At 43.1% G+C, this 13,980-nt stretch overlaps 2 protein-coding genes across 5 annotated transcripts; both read left to right on the top strand.

Moving 5' to 3' along the window:
• The first annotated feature begins 528 nt into the window (after nt 1-528).
• Nucleotides 529-5,485, top strand: LOC110987840 (uncharacterized). 2 transcript variants are annotated; one of them, XM_022250950.2, is made up of 6 exons: nt 529-661; nt 1,751-1,993; nt 2,543-2,679; nt 3,334-3,446; nt 3,732-3,965; nt 4,257-5,485. In XM_022250950.2, the coding sequence occupies exons 2-6, from the start codon at nt 1,782-1,784 to the stop codon at nt 4,455-4,457; spliced, it is 897 nt and encodes a 298-aa protein (XP_022106642.1). In that variant the 5' UTR covers nt 529-661; nt 1,751-1,781; the 3' UTR covers nt 4,458-5,485. The 2 variants fall into 2 exon arrangements, with proteins under 2 accessions (XP_022106642.1, XP_022106641.1); XM_022250949.2 differs by having other exon boundaries at nt 1,737-1,993.
• A 344-nt stretch (nt 5,486-5,829) lies between these two features.
• On the top strand, nt 5,830-12,047 carry LOC110987841 (uncharacterized). 3 transcript variants are annotated; one of them, XM_022250951.2, is made up of 7 exons: nt 5,830-6,060; nt 6,451-6,716; nt 7,219-7,346; nt 8,659-8,771; nt 9,658-9,903; nt 10,293-10,460; nt 11,128-12,047. In XM_022250951.2, exons 2-7 carry the CDS (start codon nt 6,529-6,531, stop codon nt 11,188-11,190), a joined length of 906 nt encoding a protein of 301 aa, XP_022106643.2. In that variant the 5' UTR covers nt 5,830-6,060; nt 6,451-6,528; the 3' UTR covers nt 11,191-12,047. The 3 variants fall into 3 exon arrangements, with proteins under 3 accessions (XP_022106643.2, XP_086994062.1, XP_086994061.1); XM_087137936.1 differs by having other exon boundaries at nt 5,831-6,060; nt 6,505-6,716; nt 10,271-10,460; XM_087137935.1 differs by having other exon boundaries at nt 5,831-6,060; nt 10,271-10,460.
• The last annotated feature ends 1,933 nt before the right edge of the window (nt 12,048-13,980 follow it).

Here is a 13,980-nt window from a genome sequence, read left to right as displayed (position 1 = left end):
CACCAACTCCCCCCCAAAAAAGCAAATAAAAGCAAGAATGTTGGTACCGTAAGGTTTTTGATTCCCTCCCCCAATATTATGAAGATTCTTTTCGCTTTTGAATTCCCCCCCACACCAAAACCTAGATACGCCGCTGCACATGTGAACTGCCAAAGAAGTGTTTCTTTCGAGTGCTCATTGGTCGTTTTTCCGATTCACTGTTACGACTGTTACGGTGGAGATTTTGTTTCAAAACTGAAATCGTAGTAGCAGTAATATTTCCCCAAATAAAGTGTTGATAAACAGTCAAGTCTGTCGTTCTCTAAAATGTTTTTTCCTATGAGGCCAATGACCAGTTCACGAATTCTTGAAAACACGGAAGCATATATCAAGTAGCAACGACCCCATCGTTCTCTAGTCCTTGGCGACTGTGTCCTGTACGTATCAAGCGGTTCCTAGATCCTGACGGGCAGAGACGTTCCGCTTCCGGAGTTCACAGCCAAGTTCAAATGGACGGCGCGCCCCCTCAGCCTGGCATTCATAAAACACTGCGCATCTGTCGACAGGTATTTTTTGGCCAGTTCGCTTCGCTCTGGAATATATGCAGTGGAATCCTTGTTGATATTAAACCCGAGCCAGGCTGCAGACTTGGAAGTTGAATCCTCGTCTCCGATAAATACAGGTAATGGTCTGAATATTTCTGCGATAATACTTTCTGCTAGGATGGAATCGTCAAACCCTTTTACTCTCTCGGCTTTCATAAAATTGTATCAAAAGAAGGAATTTCAGAGGCGGATCTAGAAGGGGGATGGGGGTGCAACCCCCCCCCCTTTAGCTGCAGACAAAATGGAACTACCAGTGAAATGACGGCAAATGAGTACACAAAAATATCCTAGATGAGATTTGCGCCTCCAATCTATCCACATATATAGTTAAGTTTTCTTTTCATCAGGGAGCAGTGTATGATGCTTTTGGACCCCTTTAGCAGAGCATCCCTTCAGTACGCCTATCACCCCCCCCCCGTTTCCTGAAAGCTAGACCCGCCCTTGGAAGGAGTTGTGTGAAGCGTAGCGGCATTGACGGTGTAAACCTTTTAAGAGTTCCATAGCTTTTAGTTCTCACTGGTGCCCGGGACAGTGAGGCAGGCAAATGGGGGAGTCTACAGCTTGGTAAAGTTACTCCGATTTCCATGTAACTTTCGACACAGATCGTGAACCCGGTGCTGTCTAGACATGCCCAGTCGCCGTCTCAGGCTTCGCCTAAACTGTAAACCCCTGACTTGTTAACCCCATAAGAAGTCATGCTGTGCTGCCAAACCATGTACCAATAAACCCAGATATTTTGGGGGTTTTAAAAAAATGTATTGATACATGTATGTTTAATTCGAACTTGATGGATTTAATGCGGGAGAAAGGCCTGAGGCAAAGATGAAGCTGAGTTTTGGTTTTAGAGCTCAATTCAGGGACGGGGAAATAGAAATTAACCATTTTAGTCGACACTGGATAGCTACTTAAATGACATCTCGTGGCGCATGTTCGAAGCCCTGTTCAGCCAATTGTCTCTCATTACTTTTGACTGAACGGTATATGAGAAGTGGTCATGAAAAACAGGAGCTCTTAGCTCTTATTGTGAATAATTGCGCCGGACACGGTGTAGTAAAGCGCAATTTTCATGTGAAATTGGAAATCCCCAAATTCAGTTGAACTGTCTCACACAAGCTGTCCTTTCATAGTTTATATGCTCTGATTTTCATCCAGACTTTTCTCTTCAGCAAGCTCCGACGTGCTCGTGGATAAACAAAAATGCCAACGGCACGCCGCCCCTTGAACCTGACGCCCGCCGGACCGGCCATCAACGTCACGCTCATGGAGCAATTTCTGCAGGCTCCTCCCACCTGCTTCCGTGTGGTGGAGCGGCCGACTCGGAAGAGGCAGCGTTTCCTCTCTCATGATCCCACCAAGATTACGTCGTGTGCTCGTTCGATGTCCAAAATCTTTCCGGACACCAAAGGAGGGTATGTGATCGTTTGTATTTTTTGTTTCACTGCAGTACGCTTAAAATCACGAAAATCTTCAACTTTTGTAGCTACGCATGGGCGATTTTAGATGAATACATGCACATCGCCATTTTTTAAAATCTCATTTTTGTGTGCCAATAAATTTCAACATGATGTTATCTGCAAAAGAACATGTTGAAATTCCCAGATTTGCAATTGTAGCTTGTAGTGATTCATTAACCTATCCAATGCCCCGAAACATAATGATAATGTTGTCATGGTGTCCTCCAGAATTTTTTTAATTAATCACAATATCCTGCTGACAGATGATTGGTCTTTTATAATAAGCAGCATTACACCTTTGAGCGTTGAGTTTCCCCAGTGTAGATTTAAACAAATGTAGTCTAACATGAGCTTTCCTCCAATCAACGTCATTATGCATATGTTTCGGCTGAAAGCTCATCGATTAATTTAATAACAATGAAAATGTTTGGTTTCCATTTGCAAGGCCCTTTAAGTACTGAGAAAATTTAACTTCAATGACGAATTTCTGTTCTTCATGCCAAGGTGTCTGTGGGTTCACAACGAGGCGGAGCTCGAGAGTTTGACTAAGACCCTTCTCTCGTTGCCCATCTTCTTGACGGCCACCGCAGTTCGAACCCACAGGAAATCAGGCGTTAGGAAGGTGACAGTCGTGACCAAAGGTAGGTTCGTGATGTCGTAGGGTCAATGGAGGATGGCATGCAGTCTGGTCTGCATGCTCACGTGACGAGAGTCAGTGGAGAAAAGTCCATGGGCTTGTCCGTGAAGGTCGCATGATCAGTATTACAGCAGTGTGTCTCTGGCGCGAAACGAGGTGCCGCATAAACGAGATTTGAATAAGTGTCCCTCCACAATGATATTTTGCCGATTTGTTTAAAATCCTTTGAATACGTTCTATGGGAGTTTCATATTATAACAATCACAGGAAAATCTAAATCGCTTAGTTGAAATTGCAACTTACCGGTTTAAGATGAAAGCACGTGCATGTTCTCTGCCAAGCACCTGTCTATTGCAGCCAAAGAGGAAAAGATCTGCCTCGAGCAGAAACACCCCCTCATCGGTTAAAAAGAGCCACGTTGGTCGGGAGTGTTCAATTTGTTGGTAGCGATGCGACCGTGACGCGTGCATTACTAGATCGGTCGTGAACAAGCGAAGTTCAGTTCCGACCAAAGGAACCTCCAATGCTAAGAAAATAGCGCCCTCTGTTGGTCCGGCTCGAGGCCCATGCAGCAGCGAAATTCTGCATTGTCTTTGGAAGATACCCTTGTCCATTTACAGCCTGGTCACAAATCCAATCTCTCGGTTTCCTTTACCAGCGAAAGTAGCGGTCATAGTGAACACCCAACATGTACAGATCCAGCATCATTTCAAAACAATGCTAGCAGAAGCTGTAGACCTCATGCGCAAAGGGAAGAAGTTTGCAGTCGAGGTAAGTCAGCTAGAAGTCGGAGACATGTAAGATTTTCGCTTCTGCGTAAGAGTGGGAAAGGTTTATACATTTTCAGGCATTAGTTAAACAATCAAAACTGAAGTTCCGCTGCGGTTTGAACACAGTTTAGTTGAGAAAACATGACTTGTTTAAGCTGGTACACTGCTGATTCTTTGATGGATTCTCTCATAAATATATCCGCGGCTCTGCTACATTTGGGAAGATTGGTCAATAAATCCCTTTCCTTTTTCATTTTGATTCATTAAATGTTGACTTGATCCACAGTTTGACTTTAATCCGGTGCTAGCAGAATGGCTGGAATCCGCCTTTGTCAGCATGGGGAAGGATGGGGCATCCTACAACACTTGGTACAGCAGCAGGCATGCCAAAATCACGATCACCAACTGTGGAGAGAGGATAAGTACGTTCGTCTGCTCGGAGGGCGGGCTCTCGTCATGTTGTCTTCTCAGTTGGGTCGCCTTCTTTCCCTGCTGTTTGATGGTCTGTCCGATCTACAGGGTAAGTCCACTAATAGTGAACAGGCGTTGAGAGCAAGGGGGTATCGATACAGAGGGACATTTCCAGGTCTTGGGTCCCTGGAACGGGTAACTGTTTTTTTTTGGGGGGGTTGTGTTTTTTTCTAAAACGACCTTCCACGTTCTTCCTAAGTTTATTTACAAAATTTCATGTCCATTCAAAACGGAAAGGGGACAAAATTATTGAAAATTGCGTTTTTGGAAAGTGGGCCATAATGGTGAGGTTAGAAAATTGAAACGCGTACGTGAACATCTTCGGTATGTTTTGTCACAGCTTCAGCGAGCCTTGCGGGTGACGGACTTCGGCGGTAGGGTTCCAGAGGAACTGTACGCTACCACATTCTGCCCGACCATGGAAATCTCCGATGCTGACATCGCTCGCCTGGACTACATGCGCCGTACACTTCAACAGCTCAGCCAACAGGCCCATCAGGGGCCTGCTTTGAGCGTTGACTCCCTGGGGAGGGTCCGTTAAAAACTGCAGAGTGATCATTCCCCTATTAGCAGCATGTATGGATCAACCCTATATATAGGATTGCGCCATTTGGTTCGGATATAAATTTGTTTGCGGTCGCTCAAATACCCACATCAAATTGCACCCCCTTACTGTGTCCGCTACGCTTCAACTGGGGGTAGATCTAATACATGTAATGTTGGCCTGTTTTTGTCCAACCAAACATGTAATGCACTTGTTGGCGTTTTGTCATTTTTTAGCCACCTTTCATTCAATTTCTATGATACCTTCTCGGATTTCATTAATCCTAAGAGATTTAACATTCGTGGTCTGATCAGATCAAGATCAAATTATCGATTGATTGTAAACGATGCCTGATTGAATACCGGTAACATAATGGAAGGGACCGGCTTAAGCAAAATCCGGGTTTTGTCGATTGACAAGCTAGCTAGACACGAAATGATTGAATCAGCCATTGTAATTTTAAGTATGTATCATTCATGACCGACGCGGTGTGAATCTGTGTCGGCGAGTTGGGGTGGGATAGGGGATGACCATTGAGAATGGGAGTGGAAACCACGTAACACTGTGGCGCAGGGCACGGTGGGGGGCACGGACCTAATCCGGGGGGGTACTCCACTGGACCGAATAGACCCCGTATACTAGATAGATGTGTTTCGAAATGAGGTTTTATCCATAAACACGATCACCCAATTTTTTCATCTGTGACAAAATTTTATAAAACCCTTTCTATCGACAGGTAGTAAAGAACCGTTTCTAGTATTTTGACATTTTCAAAGCTCTATAAACGGGCAACAACATGGAGGGGGGGGCTTGTCCTCTTCATTATATTTGACAGTATAACTGTGTGAACAACATCGCATTACATTCTTGTGATCAGTTCTTTGTAATTTTGCGAGGCCTCTTTTAACGAGTTTACAAGTCGGCTCTTGTTTGATTTGCGTGATTCATTTCTGCGTGTTTTTCAACGCATGGGCAATATTCAAGCTATTTAAAATATTGATAAATTAAAGTATACGAAACTGGCATATATTCTGTTCCATGTAAATCCCAATAATTTGAGTTTAGGGTTTCCAGGTAAATGTTCAATAACGTTTCAGTTTGTATATGAGGAGCACATTCCATTGTACTTTTTTGTTAACATCATAAGAAAAAGTGTGCAAGTTTTAATAATAAAACAAAAGAACCGACACCGTAACTCATATCGTTCTTTTGAATGGTGCATCATTCTGACCATTCCAAGTTCATCATTCCCATGTGAAATTCCATGACGTGGACCTCAGTCCTGGCCATGCAGCTATTTTCAGTTCGTAAATGACTACAACCGAGTTGAAAGTCAGTGTGTTACTTCCTCGTATAAATGAAAATCACGGGAAGGCAAAAACTGTTCAAGCTAGTCGAGTATAACCTCAGTGCAAGGGGAAACTTCCTCATTTCGCTTTCGTATGAAACGAGGCAATGTACTATACGGGGCAACACATCCAGAGTGTGACAGTTATAAATCAAAATGATCGAACGCCGTGATCATAATGCTCAGCTTGAAGTTCTTCCGACCATCCGATCCGAACAATTAAAGGATTGTTGAAGACTTGCAGGACCTAAGGTAAGTGAAAGGAACTGTTTTCAAACATTCTGGTTGGAAGGGTGATTGTAGGCCATCATGTAAAATTCAATTTTTGAGAAGTGATTTGCCTGGATATCTCAAGCACACAAGGACGTAACAGTGTTCAAACTAAATAGAGAACTCTTCGCGTAGAAAGACACCCGCGAACACTGTAATGCCAAACGGCAAATATTTACAAACCTGGCTACAATCAAGAGTAGGGCTAATCATGGCGAGAAGTTATATTTAACAATGCACAAAAGGTATAAGTGGCTCTAAATATGGCCTAAGGTGAAATTTGGGGCATTATTCAAACTTTGTTAGAAAGAAACCTGTTACCTCGAGCCTTTGGCCTATCTCTCGGAATCATGGCTTAATTTTCCTGCCCAGCGAATATTTTGAACCCCGCTTTGTTTTGCTGCAACATCTTTCTGCAACCTCAAGTCGGGCTCATCCATCCTGCTCGTCATGTCGCGCAGTCCCCTCGATCTGTCGCCCCGTGGGCCGGCGGTGAACGTTGCCATCATGAGCGACTTCCTAGCAGCGCCGCCGGACCTTTTCACGGTTGTCGAAGGCTGCCGTCGGAAGCTTCGTCACGACCCTCGATTAGTCACTGTCTGCGCCCAGTCGGCTAAGTTCCTCGACTCGAAAGGCGGGTAAGACCAGTTTGTTCTTCCGATTCTTCTTCTGCGCCATACCGATATCTTCCTTGAAGAGTGGTCAGAGGTGCATTCTCGATCATTGAATGAACAGTTGATTGGGAGTGATTAATTTATTACAAATGTGATTCCACCGGTCATGTGAAGGACGAACAACTCTGTACATAACAATTTACAAGGAGGTGGTTCGGAACCACTGCGCTTACCATGTATTTCATTGGGGGGGGGTTTGAAATATCACCTGTTCGCGATGAGTATACGTACTTTACGTCCGGTACCGAACCACATGCAGGCCTATGAATTCTTTCGACAGCTGGGCCGTGTATGAAGTATGAACATTTGGAGAAACAGATAATGACTTTTACCAAAAACTAAAAAGCAGACTCCCTCCAGAATTTTTTCGATCATAACTGATTTTTTTGTAAGTAACAATAAAAAAGGTTCGTCAGAATTTATATCATGTCAGTGTGCTGTCTGCTATTTTCCCCATGGTAACCAGATGCTTGGCGGTTAGCAACAAGAGTGAGTTGGATTCGATTACGGAGGCTCTACTCACCCTCCCGCTCTTCTTTAATGTTTTCCTGAAGCGCTATCAAAAGGTCGGAAACACTACTGTCATTAATTTGGGTAAGCATTTTGCTGCCTTTGCTTTTAATCAGGATTTGAGAGGAAAAAAATCGGAACAAATGTTCAGATTTGTGTAATACGACGAAATTTGAGAGCACCTGTTTTCATAGTTTACGCTTTCGTACTTTGCTGATATAAAAACGTCAATGGATTTCCCTGCGAAAAATATCAAACTGACAACAACAGGCCTACATGTACTCTACAAGCTAATGCGAGGAAACCCCATAATGCGAATTCGTTATACGTCTGATCAAATATTCGCGTTACGAATTCGCAGAGGTTGAGCACATTTTAACTTGAGCGAAATTTGGCTGCAAATTTGCAAATGACGAAATTCTTTAGCTTGACGCGCGCGTGCATTTTGCAAATCAAGACACCCTATTGGTCGAAGAGGCATGCATGTGACGCGCACATACCACCTGTCCACGAGCGTTGTGTCACCGCAGTTATGGCCTCTAATTTCTATTGCCGAATAACACTATGCTCTATCTGCCCTGAATTGAAGTGCAACCTCACCGGCGAAAGAAATTTAGATGGAGAACGATGCTGAGTTCGTACCAAGGACTCTCAATTTCATTTAAAAACAAGCCCTCACTTGTTCCAGCTCGTAGCGGATAAGGTCGATCGTACAGGTTCCGTGAGCGTATAAAGCACGATCGACATAGACCCAGAACCAAATTATCGGGGGGACCAGACTTGTTTGGGAGAGGATAACTTTCTGGAAGTTTTGCATGTGAATTTGTATAGCCCTCCTTGGGGTAAGGTCAAATTTTAGGGCATTTAACCCTGTTTGGGAAGAGATAAGTTAAATAGAGTCTTTCCCTCTCTTTTTCTTATCATTACAAAAATGATATGATAATGAGGATATGATGAAAGGGCGGAACAATCATTTTTCGCTTGCTAGGAAACATATTTAAAATTCCAAACTTTGCTTTTTAGAACAAAATAATATTCGTTTCTCCGTGTTTTTTAATTCAACATTTCGGTTATTTTTTTGGGTCAATAATAACGCCGGTGCTCTTTCATTAAGTTCCCCTCAGCTTGCCCAAAATTCATCTGATGGTGACAAAATCGATGAAAGTGACTGTAAATACGAGTCAGTAGGAACGAGATGTTTGCGGACCGCATGTGACTTGATTTCTCATTTCAAGACTCGCACCATTCCGCGACATACACAATGTATCTTTTGAAGATTTGCAAGGAGCACGCAATTCGGTTAATGTTGAAAATGCACATTGGCTGTCTGCGTTGTTTGCCGTCTCAAAGCTTGAGAGTAACTGCGTCTAACGAGTCTCTTCCGAATTTCTAACAGGTAAAGCAGCGGTGATCGTGAACACGCAACACCCACACATTCAAGACCACTTCAAGAGACTTCTGACGGAAGCTAAGAGGCTGATGCAGCGAGGAAAGAGATTCGCGGTGGAGGTATGGGGGCGATTGCATGGGGGGGGGGAGTATCGTCCCTGGAAGTGTCACTGGAATTTCTCATCGCTTTGTTCGGACTGATTTATGTACTTGGTTTGTAACCAAGGCTGGATCTGGCCATACAGGAGCCTTTACAGAATTAAAACAGAAATGAGAGCAACTTAGTTTTAGATCGATTTATTATCCTTTACTTCCAAAAGCACACAAATATCCCCACAATATCCCCACAAGGTTTTTCTCCTTCCGCGATAAAAGTCCCATCCCTGCCCCCCCAAAAAAGAATATTGTTCTAGATCCGCTCTTCGTACTTATTAAAATACGGTCTGCTCCTATTACATAAAATTCCTTTGGGCCATGGTTTAAGGAGCCTTTCCGTCAACATTTGCGCCAAGCGTTGTGTATCCGCTACGCACTTGTGTTGTGTTAATGGAGTAGGTTTTTTGTGTCGTCGAAGCGAAACGCATGAACGCATCGTGTACGCAGCGCACCCCAAAAACGCGCACACAGCAGCCTTTAATGGAGTCTAGATTTTGTGTGTCTGTGTCCATGTCCAAGAAACGCTGGAAAGACGTCGTGAATGCAGATCTCAAATCCAAAAGCCTGTGCCCCAGCGATGCAAAATAATGACCGCAGGGTGCTTTGCGAAGGAAGATCATGGTAGCCAATTCCAAACTGGGAGAAGGTTAGGAAGAAGAGGAAACGCGCCCTGGTTCCTTTTTCCCTACAATAGTGTGTCCTTTCGGTTAAAATGCTCATTCAATTATTACTAAATCATCACTTTTGAGGAAAGACACCTGTTTGCATCATTGAACAAATTAAAGGCATGAGGGGACTTATGTTCGTCCTTCTTGAACTTACTGGATTATTATGCCCATCCCTGTTACAGTTCAACTTTAACAAAGTGATAGAGGAGTGGATGCATTCGGCCTTCGTGTCGGCGGGGTTGGACGACGCGGACACATCCTGCTTTCGTCGGGTGCTGTATGTTAGTATGTACGGAAGAGTCACCGTCACCAACCACGGAGAAAACGTGGAGCTCTTCACTTGTAGGGATTGCATCAAATCGGAAGGGCTTATCGTGTGGTGGGTCTTCTGCTTCCCTTGTTGTATGTGCGTGTGTCCGATATATAAGGTAATTCGTGGGGATTCCCCAGACCAGTTATAATTCTTTCAAAATTAATAATGATGGAAAGTGCCTTGTTTGTTTGTTGTTGTTGTTGTTGTTTTTTATAACGGGGACACTGGAAGGCTCGTCGCCCTGTAGCGGAAGCCGTTTACATTGTACGCAATGCACTATGTGACAGCCACAGGTAATTTGCTATCAGTGCCCCTTTGAAAATGGGCGCATCCCAGGTGCCGGGCTGGGAAATTTCATCAAAAGGGCACAACCTAGTTAATGCCTAGTATGAGGCACATGACTTCTATGGGAGTGTTTCATAGTCCCGCGTGACCTTCCGATTCAAAATAATTTTGTAATTTTGTTTTGCATAATTTTGTAGCCTTGTGATTGTCTCAAAGCAGCTCCACAGAGCATTACGGGTAACCGATTTGGGTGGGCCAGTCGCTGGTGTAACTGCTACGGCCTTTCTCCCCTTGGGGAGATTGTTGGTGGCGATTGGCGAGACTGGCTCGACGTGCTTCGAACCCCAAACAGACAATTTGCGCTGCTACCGCTATCGCGGGCAGAAGGTGTGTACCAGACTATTTCTTCATTTTGTAGAGGGGGAAAGTCTGCATTCTTTGCCTGCTTACTCCCGAACACCGCTTGCAGTGTAGACTTGAAATCGGGTCTGTAATGCCAAATTTTGTTGTGGACCTGCACCATGTTAAGTTTAGCTGGCGTGGGGTATGGCAGCATGCGGGATTATTCGGTGCAAACTTGTCCCCAATGTGTGTTTGCATTGTCTACCAGTTACATGTCGGATCGCTTAACATAGAACTACGGGTATATCAACACTGATGATGAAGCCGTGGCACCAGGGACACACGATTATCTAACGACTTGATTTCAAGTCTACTCACTGTGTAGTATCTATGTATATAGCCCCAGAAATGTAAGGTCAGACGTCCACCACACTCTCACGAGGGAGCGGAGTGGACGTCACCTCGGGCCCTGCACAGTTCTGTGGTAGTATCTGCATGCTTGTTTGGTTTCTTTTTGCAGAGCACTTCTTAAACGTGTCGTGGGATCTTCTGCAATTTGTCACTAAGAGATACGTGATTTTTGTTGTACAATGTAAAAGCACGATAATAAAAAACCCGAAAAAGTCGAGAGAACGACAGGTTATCCACAAAGGGAATTCTTTCCATCTCTTCACTTAAAATTTTCCCCCATCTTTATGTGTCTCTGTTACAGCCACGGTTTCCCAAGGTCCCTCAGTACAGACCATGGAAGATTCGTTTGCAGCAGAACAACTAGAGGAAAACAGAGAGAACGACAACGCGGTCCTGGGACAGTAGGCCAACAATATAAGCTCACTCTCTGAGCTTATCACTAAGTTCGTTCCAAAGACGAGGGCCGGCAGAGTACATTATTTTGCAACTAATCTGCTCCTTCGGCATATTAATTTGCAAGTGTCTTATGCAAATGGAGTAATTCTATAGTTGGCACAATAGTATGCTGGGGACATGGCCTCAGATACTTCAAAAGACAAAAAAATATTGAAAACAATCCCATGCTTCTATGGGAAGCCACGGTGAGTCAATACATGTACGTGAGCGCTGGAGTAATAACAGTCACACTTCTAAACGCCTATTAATAACGTAGCAGCTACAATTTATATGCTATTAAAGGCTAATGCAGATGTATGCAGAGCTGCAAGGACTGCATTATAATGAATGCAACGCGTAACTAACGTGTGATTACTTTTTCTGTGGCTGATTGGCCAAAATATCGCTCGATCATTTTGTAAATGATACACGGTCGTATGAGAATACATTCTATGTGGTTATGTATATTCATTTTGCTGTCAACATATATGTCCATGCACACTCTTTACCTCAATGACAGGAGTGATATTGTGGTTGCCCATACATAGATTAGTACTGTGTGGGAAGTTTTCTGATTGACGATAATAACAGTTTCCCCCCGGCCAATTTCAGCAAAAGGTTGGTCAGTTTAACGCGAGGCCCATTTATTTTAAAATGACTACTTTCCCGTACGCGAGTTAGCATTCTAAACTCAAAAAGAAGTCATCCCATCTCGTTATTTTGACATTCTTTCCAGAAATAGCCACTTCCGTTCACATTCAAATAGTAGTTTCGTTCATTCAAATTTATCAATTTCGATTCGATTTAGTCAATAAGCAAAAATTTTCAAACATAAAATTTGTTCGTGTGATATAATTATGCACTTTCTGACTCGCCCTTTGCCTATATATGAATGTTGATTTTTGAGGAAAGATCATTTCAAAGGTGGACGTACAGCTTTCAGTTTACGTGAAGGCTTTAGGTTGTCAGGTTAGCAAGGTAGTTCTTTCCTCGCCTTCCACCTCTGTGGTCCCGGGTTCGAATCCCGGCCCGGTCCACATGTGGATTGGGTTTTCAGTCCCTACCTGACTCCGTGGGTTTTACCCAGAATATTCCTCTGGGGTTTTCCTCCCACCTCTAAAACTGTAACTGCTTCTTACTGTCTCCCCTTTACTGATGTTGGTGAATGTGGGTCGTTTGGTGGCTGCCTGAGGCGCCCTTGTATGCCATCGGCTCAACCATGTTTAAATGTATTCACTGTTCCACGCTGAATGTCTTCATTGTACAGCGCATTTGAACATATCTATATGAAATTTGCGCTTTATAAATGAATAAATTATTATTATATTATTATAAGGCTTTACACAAAATAATGGCGGCCTGCGTTCCCCACAGGAACGTGAGCAATGCAGACAGGGCTGGGGGGATTAACGCTTTTAGGGCAATAACATATTTGAAATGGTCTGGGTAATTCTTAAAAGAGATGTATGTAACGAACATGTGCCCCTGAATACAAAACAAAACCTCCTGATTTAATTCATATTACTCAAGAGACCGGCGTGAACACAAACTAAAAACTAAGGGTTCAAGGGAATTATTCAAATCAACATGATGAATGATGAGGGAGCAACAACAGTACAGAACAACTTAGAATGAAAGACAGTCTTAACTACTCCAGTAATGCCCATCAAAGTCACATGAACACTTTGTGTGAAACAGATTTACCATAAATGAATCAGAAAAAAATTGCGCAGTTAAAAATTCCTAACAGTTTCGATGACTTTTAATTTGATTGCACCAACTGTGAAAGACAGCAACAATTGAACTTAAGAATGATTAATACTCTTGATTGTCTATAAACGAAATAGAATGACTGAAACGAACCTGAACGGCAACGCTTCAAGCTTATGTACACGAAAACGAAACTGAATGCAATGATAAGGACTCAAACAAACCACAGCACGGACAGAATAGAAAAAAATTGCACAAATTTGAATTTATATTCGCGAAAATAAACCTTTTTGCTGAAATTGGCCGGGAATCCTATAACCCGGTCATGAAACATCCCGTTTGGCCAGAGCAAAGCATCAGGTAACCAGCTCCTCAACATCTGAAATTTAGAATAAAATTTGACTTACTTTGATTAAAAAATAATAATAAATGATACCGCATCAGGCGAGTATGGGCACCAATGATGACCCACGGCTATCAATAGGCCCTAAGCCGGTCTTAAACGAACTTTTTAGACCGGCCAAGAACAACTCCTATTAATAAATGCCTTCGGAGCCAGAAAGTCGAATCAGTTCCTAAGATTGGTCAGCACTTAGTTTAATATTTCAGACACAAAACACCTCGAGCCATGTTATGGTAGGCCCCTATGCGCCGCCCGTGACAGCCTGTGCTTTATTAACCGTTCCAGACCGGTCATGCTGCGACAGAATGGCTCAACTATCATAAGTATTTATGAATAAGCCCCTATGATAAAATTTTCAAAATAAGGCACAGTTAAACCTTGTCTTTCTGTTCCCGCTAAGGTTTCATTTGATTTCAAAATCGTCAGACTTTTACTGGGGACTTTTCATTCTTTTTCATTATTTTGATGTTATTTATTAGGACCTACTGTAAAAGATTTGGTATGTATTTGGATATGTGTTAGAGATAATACGTGCAGTTTATACCGTAGGCCTAAGTGGAGATTTTTAAATTTAATGTCAATTTAAACCAAGGTTTGATGAGGGTA

The sequence above is a fragment of the Acanthaster planci genome, linkage group LG06, assembly GCF_054643075.1.
Source record: "Acanthaster planci isolate LZ-2023a linkage group LG06, COTS_SCS, whole genome shotgun sequence".
Lineage (NCBI taxonomy): Eukaryota > Metazoa > Echinodermata > Asteroidea > Valvatida > Acanthasteridae > Acanthaster > Acanthaster planci.
This window is presented reverse-complemented; position numbering and strand designations above follow the sequence as displayed.

What these genes read in the sequence shown, in the direction of transcription:
- LOC110987840 (XM_022250950.2), top strand. Translation starts at nt 1,782, where the DNA reads ATGCCAACGGCACGCCGCCCCTTGAACCTGACGCCCGCCGGACCGGCC. An exon ending in TTTCCGGACACCAAAGGAGG is followed by an intron (nt 1,994 to 2,542) that starts GTATGTGATCGT and finishes CTTCATGCCAAG; the next exon opens with GTGTCTGTGGGTTCACAACG. An exon ending in GGAAGAAGTTTGCAGTCGAG is followed by an intron (nt 3,447 to 3,731) that starts GTAAGTCAGCTA and finishes CTTGATCCACAG; the next exon opens with TTTGACTTTAATCCGGTGCT.
- LOC110987841 (XM_087137936.1), top strand. Translation starts at nt 6,529, where the DNA reads ATGTCGCGCAGTCCCCTCGATCTGTCGCCCCGTGGGCCGGCGGTGAAC. An exon ending in TTCCTCGACTCGAAAGGCGG is followed by an intron (nt 6,717 to 7,218) that starts GTAAGACCAGTT and finishes CATGGTAACCAG; the next exon opens with ATGCTTGGCGGTTAGCAACA. An exon ending in CACTACTGTCATTAATTTGG is followed by an intron (nt 7,347 to 8,658) that starts GTAAGCATTTTG and finishes AATTTCTAACAG; the next exon opens with GTAAAGCAGCGGTGATCGTG.